The 9,545-nt window shown below is 45.8% G+C and overlaps 1 protein-coding gene and 1 long non-coding RNA gene across 7 annotated transcripts in view; one reads left to right on the forward strand and one right to left on the reverse strand.

The window, feature by feature from the left end:
* SNX24 (sorting nexin 24) overlaps window positions 1-9,214 on the forward strand; it is a 120,753-nt gene extending 111,539 nt beyond the window's left edge. For 3 of the 6 annotated variants that reach the window (XM_045571882.1, XM_036409088.2, XM_036409090.2), the window contains 4 exons: window positions 1,019-1,051; window positions 1,582-1,646; window positions 5,948-6,418; window positions 6,455-6,696. In XM_045571882.1, coding sequence (XP_045427838.1) covers window positions 1,019-1,051; window positions 1,582-1,646; window positions 5,948-6,015 — 166 coding nt within the window. In that variant the 3' untranslated portion in view covers window positions 6,016-6,418; window positions 6,455-6,696. Of the gene's footprint in view, window positions 1-1,018; window positions 1,052-1,581; window positions 1,647-5,764; window positions 5,845-5,947; window positions 6,419-6,454; window positions 7,462-8,321 lie in introns of those variants that run through there. The other 3 variants (XM_036409089.2, XM_045571881.1, XM_045571879.1) reach the window with 3 other exon arrangements.
* On the reverse strand, window positions 1,926-2,449 carry LOC123651243. Its single transcript, XR_006739815.1, has 2 exons — window positions 2,295-2,449; window positions 1,926-2,050 (listed from the first exon to the last, which is right to left on the reverse strand). It is a non-coding gene; the product is annotated as an uncharacterized LOC123651243 (long non-coding RNA).
* Window positions 9,215-9,545: the final 331 nt, after the last annotated feature.

The following is a 9,545-nucleotide window of genomic DNA, read 5'->3' on the forward strand; positions in this document are numbered from 1 at the left end:
GCTATGGTACACGATGGAAATTGTGAATCTAGACATTCTATTTAGGGACTAATGTGTTTGTTTGTGCACACTTGAGCAAAGCCTGTATCTTCTTGGCACATTTATTATTTCAAAGTTATAAATGACCTTAAAGATCAATTTACACAACTTTTAGAGTTGAGCAAATTGAAACACAGAGAGTAAGTAGCTTTCTGAGATCTCTCTCCTGGAAGCTGACAGGGCTGGGCCTTCCAGCTCTCTTTCCCCACTCTCCTGCCTCTCCCCCGGGAACTTCTAAGTGGGGATGTGAACACTGACCCCATCTACCAAGGAACCAGGCATTTGACCTCATCACCCACTGGGAAGAGTTCTTCTGAAGAATTAAGTCAAAATTAAGCTACCCGCCCAGCACTGGGCGCCTGACTTGATAGGCACCTATGTTGAACTAGTCACCTAAAGTCATCAGCAACATCCCTGACACATCACCTTGGACTCTGAACCTCCAAGAGGGAAGATGGCTTTATCCATTTTCTCGCCGCCTCCAGACCTGCCTGAAAGGACCCACACTACCTACAAGACGTTCCCGCGAACCACACCCTGAGTCCTGTTAAGCCAGATACCAGTCCCAGCCCCCTTGCCGGCAGTGTTTACTCAGGGCCACTTCCCACCCAGTTATTCCCTGGCTCACCAAGCAGGATGCCTGGTCAGGGTATCCTGCTCCAACTTGCATGTGTTTACTCAGGTTTGAGGTCCATGTACGGTTGTGTATTTTTAAGAGGAGATCTTGGGGATGAGTGAGATCTTTTCTCCATTTTATAAATTCAGAAGTAAAACCATAGGATTGTTAAGTGATCTTCAGGAAAATTGAATATTGCAGTCTTAAGGTTCATGAGGTGACTTCATGGAAACACCTGAGTCTCTTCTCAAAAGGCCTCCCGACTTAGAGCTTTAAGAATACTGACTGTTTTTTTTTCCTTTGTTGGCATCAACCCTGACCTGACTTATATGGTCTTTTTCTTTTCTTTAAAAAAATGTTTAGGTCTTTTGAGGAAACAGAATCTGAAGAGTCAAGGTAAGAACTAATAGTAGTCAGTTAGGAGTTATGTAATATAAATCCAGGAAAGGACCGTGGTTTTGTTAGGTGTTACCATGGTATAAGTGTTTCAAGTCATAATTTTCTTTGTTCGGAAATTGATTTTGAGATGATAAACATTTGATAGGAAGGTCAGGAAGTGACCAGTTCCATCCAGGAGTGACGGAATCGGAGCCCTCCATTGTTACATGCAAATAATAAGTATGCTATTCTTACCAATAATCATACTACTAGATTAAAAAAAAAAAAAAACCCACCCACACTTCTCAGCAATGATTTATTGTCTGGGTTGTCCATCTGCTTCAAATTCCACAAAGAAATGTAGGGAAGAAGCACGCCGCACGGGTCTGTTCCCTCTACCCCTGCTGGCTGTTCCTCGCCCATACTGCTAGATACATAAACCTTGAGACGTCCCGGCACAGCAGTTTGATCCCCTCAAAGCTAGTTTGTAGTGTTTTCTGTTTACCGTCGTCCTCTGATGCTGACATGCCTGTTCTTGACCTTTCCAGCAAACTGTCCCACCAGCCGGTGCTGCTGTTCCTCCGGGATCCATACGTCTTGCCTGCAGCCAGCGGTAATCAAACCTGTCATCTGCTAACAGCTCTTTACTGATCTGACCCTGCACCACATAAACCACGTTTTTAATACAGGTCTAAGGGAGTGACATTGGTCCGAGGCTTAATAATCTGCCAATAAACCAGTGCTCTTGGTGTAAGAGGCATTCAGAATTTTAATTGGGGCAAGGCTTTCAGGAGGAAATATAATTTGTCTTTCTCTCTTACCAGGCCATTTTGAATGAGAGGAATAAGGGGAAAGGTATTTGCTGCCTTCAATGGCTGAATATGTATTTTTAAAGTTGCGTAGTTAAATATAATGAATCATTTAAGTATAATTGTAACCAGTATGTTAGCCTAAGCCCTTTCTTTGTGCCAAGAAATTGATGTTTCTCATTCCCTCTCAGAGTGTTTCGTTGTGCACCTCTTTTTTTTTTTTTTTTTTTAATATATATTTTATTGATTTTTTACAGAGAGGAAGGGAGAGAGATAGAGAGCTAGAAATGTCGATGAGAGAGAAACATCGACCAGCTGCCTCTTGCACACCCCCCACCGGGGATGTGCCCGCAACCAATGTACATGCCCTTGACCGGAATCGAACCCGGGACCTTTCAGTCCGCAGACCGACGCTCTACCACTGAGCCAAACCGGTTTTGGCCGTTGTGCACCTCTTGATGAGAACATCCGCACACGTTATTTCGTTTCCTGAACCACCTTATGGGAAAGGCAGGGCAGGTGTCATCACTGGCTAATGAGAAGATCAGGGCTCAGCGCGGCACCACCGTGCCTAGCCTCACATGGCTGATGGGTGAACCCCTTGGTGCCTAATTTCTCCCTCTGTGTTCTTTGCAGAAAGTGAGTTTTTAACCTTTGTCTCTGAGAGTAACTAAATAGCAATAGATAAAGTTTTGAAACCATTCCTACATTATAACAATAAAATCATATCCAGAGTAAGAGCGAGGGGACTATGCTGTGTCGCAGGGGAGCGTGTACTCAGACCACCCACTTAGCTGTCGTTTAAAGAAGGCTGGCCAGGATGCAGCCCTGCTGTGTCAAGGGACCATTCCTAGGGCCCTGACAAGAGAGATCTACTTTTGCTGTGTAAGAAGATGGTCTCATAGCAGTAATTGCCTTTCTTCAGCATTTGCTTTCCATGTTTAACAATACACATAGCAGTTGATAGTATATTAACAAAATGTTATATTTAACAAATATTCAAATTTATTAGATTCAAACGGGCAATGTTTTATTAAGTACTAGAGGCCCTGTGCATAGATTCGTGCACTGATGAGGTCCCTTGGCCTGGCCTGCAGCTCTCTGACCTCTCCCCAGGGGTCCTGAAATGCAGGCAAGCCGAGGGACCTCACTGGTGCATGATTGGGGCCCAGGAAGGCCTGTGAGAGGGCTCCAAGGTGTGTCCAGCCCATGTCGCCCAGTCCAGATAGGCCGGACCCCAGCAGGAAGCTAACCCACCTGTCAGAGTGCCTGCCCCCTGGTAGTCAGTATGCGTCATAGCTACCATTCGAACTGTCAAATGATAGCTTAAGCTTTTATATATATATTCTTATTATCTTTTGAAAATGATTCCACAAGTGCTTTTTGCAGGAATTATTTATACTCAGATATTTTATGCATTTGACTGGAATTCCTGTGGAAGTGTAGAGAGTGGACTAGAACAGCCAGGGTGTTTTATGGAAGAGGGTAGATAGTTTATAACCCCTAAATCCAGTTCACTAGCTTATTAAACACCATGCACTATGCACCTGGCTTAACAGTGAAGAATGGGAGGAACTTTCTGGGAAAGGACATCAGGGGGCAAATGTCAGGAGTTAGAAAGAGTAGGAAGTATGTGTCATTGCTAGAATGTTGGTGGAGCTGAATGACTTGCACAGAAAGGGATTCTTGTTTGAGAGGAAGTAAAGTCCACAGGTTTGGTGGGCAGGATGGGACCAGGTCTGGAGTAAACAGTGAGCCGGTAAGGGATGCTGGCCGCAGTGCTCTTGTTTTCCTGTCCCCGTCTGGCAATTTTTTGGTAAATGCGCTCACCAAGCAAGACCTATTTTCATGGAACGTTGGCCAATCCAATTTCAAAATCAGATTCCTGTTCTTCTAAAAATATTATACTAATGATAGTCTTGCCAATCTTTAGCATTTCATTTAAAGATAAATTGTGCTTGCATCACATTAATGTTAAGGTTACTCTTCCAGAGGATGTAGGTATGAATGTGGACATTCCTTGGCAGATATACCGACCCTCACAAAATTAGAGGAGGGTCTGTCTTTAAAGTCTAACCATTTAACATTATCCTCTTATAAATGCTGATAATCAGATGTGATTCTTGTAGCACATGTTTTCAGCCTTTGTTCCTACTTTTCTGGGGAATTTAAACAACTCTTGCCAAGGCTCCCAGTGACTGCAGTGTGGCTTAGCTCTATGGACATTTTTTCTTCTTTTTAAAAATATATTTTTATTGATTTCAGAGAGGAAGAGAGAAACATCAAAGATGAGAGAGAATCATTGATCAGTTGCTGCCTGGACACCTCACACTGGGGATCGAGCCCACAACTTGGGCATGTGCCCTGACCAGGAATCAAACCTCCTAGTTCAGCCACTGAGCCATCCCAACTGGGCCTTGGGGACATTATTCAGCCTCCTGTTACTTGACCTCTTGTCAGCTTTAGCCCTTTCTCCTCTTTCAAACGTCCCTGGGCTTGCCCACTTTTCACCTGAAGGCTGTCATAGACCCTTCCCTCATCTCTTGGCACATTCTTTCAAATAATCTCCTTGCTTGTGGCTTGATTACCATATGTAGACAGCTGAGTCACCCTACTTATTTCCGCCCCAACCCTCTCTTGTGAGCTCCACACTCTCACCATGGTTACGGGGCCCTCTGTGGGCTGGCCCTGGCTCATGTTCCCCTCACACCCTCTACTCCGGGCGCACTGGATATCTTGAGGAGTTAACCTCAACTGTGCTCCTCCTTCCCCTCGGGGATTCCATTGCCATGTGTGGGGACGGCTGTTTACCTATATTCCAAGCAATTAGCCAGCGCTTGGTACATCGTAATGAAACTGGTACTGACCGTGTGCCAAGCTCAGGTCCCAGTACTTCGTTTCACTCATCAGTTTTTACAACAACCTACCAGGTATGCACTATAGTGAAGTCCCATCACCACTTGGATCTTGCTCCAAGCCAGTCTCTGAGTGGCAGCCAGAGTCATCGTTTCAAAACATGATTCAGTGGTGTCTCACTCTGCTTAAAATCCTTGGGTAGCTTCAGATAAAGCCTGAATTCCAGCCTATTCTTGAAATGCTTCCCCAGCCCCGCCCTCAAGTCCTCAGGCCTCCTCACTGCTCCTCCTGCTGCCCTGGGCTTCCCTGGGCCTTGTCCCTTCTGCCCAGACTTTCCTCCTGCTTCGCTCCCTTTTACCAGCCCTCTCCTCCAGGAGCCTCACCACCCTCCCCGAGGAGGTCTGACCCTCCTAAGTGGTTTCACATTGGATTCATACATGAAAGTGTTATTTGTGTGTGTGTGTGTGTGTGTGTGTCTTGAAGTATTGGACCACTTAATTTCCTTATACCTGTACTTACTTCAGGTGGTTGGCTTTAGCATAAATCCCGGATGCAATGCTGTGCAGATGGAAGTTCAGAAAACAGACTCTGAGCCGTGTGATAGATCGGTTCCCTTGTCCAAATGATGTGCTCGTATGTTACCCACCCTGATAACCGGAACATGGTACGGCACACCGCACGGCTCTGGGTGTCCTGTGCATCTCCTGTAAAAACGCAGCTGATTCTTCACGCTTGCCAGGATGGCTTTTGTCGGAAATGTGCCCTTAAATGTAGACACCGGCCCCCCTCCTCCTGCTCCCTAAAAGCTAGCACATAGAACAGGCACACCAAAGGCTGCTTGAACTAGCCGCTGTAAACCACGGTGGAAAAACTGCAGCGAAGTATTCCCAGTAGAAATCTTGGAATTCCTTCAAGTATATTGAGATTTTGTTAGAAATTGAATTGCCAGTGTAATCCATCTTCCTTGGGAGAAAACATTCAGATAAAGAGCTGGGGCCCAGCCGCATTAGCCGTTAGAACATCCCTTAAATCAATAAGCTACAAATCTGGCCGCGCATCCCCGCAGCGCCGGGTGCCCCGCTGAAGCGGTGCCGGGCCGAAGCCGCATGACGGATGGCCCGTTGGAAGCCAAACTGCTCGGCGCTGCAGATTGCCAAGCCACGGCCGGCCTTCCCTGGTGGACTTCTGCAGGACGCGGTGGCGTTGCACAGATGTGCACGAGAAAAGCAGTTTTCCTTTTGTCTTGCAGATGTCCCCAACGTGGTCATCGAAGGAGTTCTCCACGGGATCTTCTACCCTCACCTGCAGCCCAGGTAGAAAGCCTGCCGCGGGGGCCGGAAGAAGCTGAAGCCCGTTGCCACGCTGTAGTCAAGGAAATCGATCACCTACCAAATTAACCCAGACTCTAGGACATAGCAGCTCTAGGTAGTGGTGAGATTCACAGGCCCCGCTTCACTCAGGGCAGGGACATTTCCATTAGAATGGTGCTTTTAAAAATAGAAACGGAACCAGGGCTATGCTGAGGTCAAGGCCACACGTTCACAGCATAGACTGTAGCTGCCAGTTTAGAGACCCATGAGCAGGGCGCCCGGGAGGATCGCCAGGGAGCACCCGGAGCGACGGAGCCCCGTGACTCCTGGCCTCACGCGGACCGTCTGCTAATTGAAAAGCTGATCCTGAGTCGCACTGAGGCTGATCAACTCCGGTACTTCCTGGAGGAGTTGAAACTCCTGGAGGAGTTGAAAACTTCCTGGAGGAGTTGAAAACTCTCATGTTTTCATCCTGAGGTTTCCTCGGCCGGGGATAGATACGCTCTGAAGTGCGGGCACCGGAAGGGTATCACAGAAACGCACACTGCTGACTGTGAGGAAGGCGCTAAACTGGAAATTAAATTCTGCTGACAGTGTCAGGGCACCTTTTAAATCATGGCGTTTTTAATTGACATGACAGTGGAGTTGAGTCATACCCCGGGGTTAGCATCTATCGTCAGTTCGTGAGGTAAAATGAAAGCCCTTCGGGAAGGCATCCTGTTGGAAATCTGTTCACATCTCCAATGGCCGTTTTTTCCTCCAGTGTTGGGAGAAAGGACTGCTGCTTCCACCGAAGACCAATAGAAATTATTGGTGTGTGTTTGGGGGCTACACCTACACCTGCAAGATGCTTGTCCCCTGAGACAGCATGGGCACTGACCGTGATCGAGGGGACGTTCCGCACTGACAGCACTCACTTGGTTTACACAGGGCGTCCATTCACTGAGTAGGTGGTATTGCCATGGGATTTACTGTTATTTTCTTACTGTTTCCTTTTTCGCTGACCTCATGTCTTGAATTAAATGTAAGTTAAATGTGTCTATGATAGGACTCTACTGTACACCTTGCGGACATTTGTAATTTGAGTAGTAAAGGATATAAGCATATGTGCAGCCTGTATGTATATGCTGTCATTTGGGCATTTCATTGAAAATTAATTAATAGCTCAATTATTTATGATTATTTTAATAAGCTTCTGGGTGGGAGAGAAGAATATTTAGGTTCAAAGCTAATTACTGAATCATGTTACTTGATTAAGATTTAAATATACAAGTTGAAAGTCTGATGCAAACTTTTTAGAGATATGTTTATGATAGATACGGTACCACATATTAGGAACAAGCAAGAACTACTCAATGTCACCAACCAAAAATAACTGAATGGTCAAGTGTTGGAGATATTTTTTTAATGTTTTTGTTATTAGCTATTTTGAGTTAAATAAAAACAGCAAGAAATATTTGAAGTTGTCATCTGCTCCTAATATTTTGTTGGAAATACAAATTGTGTCTTGTCCCTTTACATACACACACAACTTCTCATGGATTCACATAGATATTTATGTCTAATACTAAAGGTCCAGTGCACGAAGTCCTGCACCACTGAGGTCCCTTGGCCTGGCCTCAGGGATTGGGCCAAAACTGGCTTTTCGACATCCTCCGAGGGGTCCCAGATTGTGAGAGGGCACAGGATAGGCTGAGGGACCCCACCAGTGCACTATCAGAGCTGGGGAGGGGCGCAGGAGATTGGCCAGCTGGGAAGGGACTTTGGCTCCAGGGTGTGTCCAGCCCGTCTAGCTCAGTCCCGATCTGCCAGACTCCAGTAGCAAGCTAACCTACCAGTTGGAGCATCTGCCCCCTGGTGGTTAGTGCATGTTATATCGAGCAGTTGAGCGGCCTTAGCATATTACGCTTTGATTGGTTGAATGGATGACTGGACACTTAGCATATTAGGCTTTTATTATATAGGATGACAAGGTAAGGGTTAATTACCTCATCTGTTAAGCCAAAAAATACTCATTAGGTAGTTATGGTTTACCAAGATAGTGATAATTTAAGAAAATAAATACCAAGCATCTTTAGTGGCATACTACTCAAGAAATAATTTTTGAGAATTAATATTTTATTTTAAATTTATCTTTATTGTTGAAAGTATTGCAGATATCCACCGCCCCCCCATTGACTCCCCTTCCCTCTGATCCCGCCCCCTCCCCAGGCCTTCACTGCACTATTGTCCATGTCCTTTTTCTTAGAAATGACTTTCGCTTTTTTTTATTTTATGTAAATGTTTGATATATAGTTTCCTATTCCACTGCAGGAAATAGAAATAAAATAGGTATTTTAAGCAGAATGAAATAATAAGGAACTGAATACTTATAGAATCTTTGAAAGAATGAGGAGGGTGAACGCCTGCTGGGTCTCCAGCAACAAATTTCAGAACATTCCAGCAAGCGCCAGTACCCACATGCCGGGGGAGCTACAACTTTTGCCTTAAGCAGGAGCTCAGGGAGGCACGAGGCTGCTACTGGAGCCACTGAGGTAAAAACCTCCCCGGTAGCTGCGATCCAAGGATCAGCATGTCGGGTCAGGAAGTCACTGTTAGCGCCATAACTGCCTCATAGCCGCTAGCTGCCCTGGGAGCTGTGACCGGGCACTGGAACAAGGGGTCCAGCTGCCACCACCTACTCCACAATGGCCTCAACACCCATGGCCTTGCCTCCAGCAGCCGTAGCCCCAGCAGCAGGAAGATGGTGTTCACCTACTTCTGTCTTCCACTCCACATCCCACAGAAGTCCATCCAGTTGTCAGAACCTTATTCTCGATCCCCAACATCAAAGCAGTCTGAGAAGGATTTGGAACTTTCTGGCAACTCAAAAGGCCCAGGAAGCAAACTTACCTTTAAAGTCCCGGTTGGAAGAAAAAGGTTCAAGATTTCAAATTGAGACAGCCACCCAAAGGAGAGGACATAATAGTTACCCTCTAGGCTAGATGGCGACCTTGACCTTGTTTTCAAAGGCCTGGTGTACTTCAGGGAGAAAGCCCTCCACACCCTCTAAAAAAACAAATGGTGAGAAAATGTCTATGACTCCTCATAAAACTTCAGAAGTAGGCAGCATGTTAAGCCCTTTCCAAACTCTCAAAATTTGTGAGTCTGAGCATTCTGACCGAACTAGGGATGAAAATAAAACTCTATTTGTGGGTCTTGTGATGCACTGTGTGTGATTCTTAACATTTGTCAGATAGCCTTCCCCTCACCCCCAGACAGAACGCTTGTGACTAGTCACTAATTCTGCATTAATGCCATTGTTTTTCCCATTGCTCCAGATCAGTGGTTCCCAACCATGTTTGGGCCATGCCCCACCTAAGCATCTCTAAAATCCTGATGTCCCCCTCCCCCACACACACACCTCCTGTGACATATAATTCTTATTATTCAAAAAAAATGACCTCCTGTTCATGTGGAGAAAGCCTAAAAGGTCATTAACTTGGTCTAACCAAGCTTCCAAAGAACATGGCATCCATGAAAGAGAAAAATAAAAGA

Source organism: Pipistrellus kuhlii, unplaced genomic scaffold, assembly GCF_014108245.1.
Source record: "Pipistrellus kuhlii isolate mPipKuh1 unplaced genomic scaffold, mPipKuh1.p scaffold_m20_p_4, whole genome shotgun sequence".
NCBI lineage: Eukaryota > Metazoa > Chordata > Mammalia > Chiroptera > Vespertilionidae > Pipistrellus > Pipistrellus kuhlii.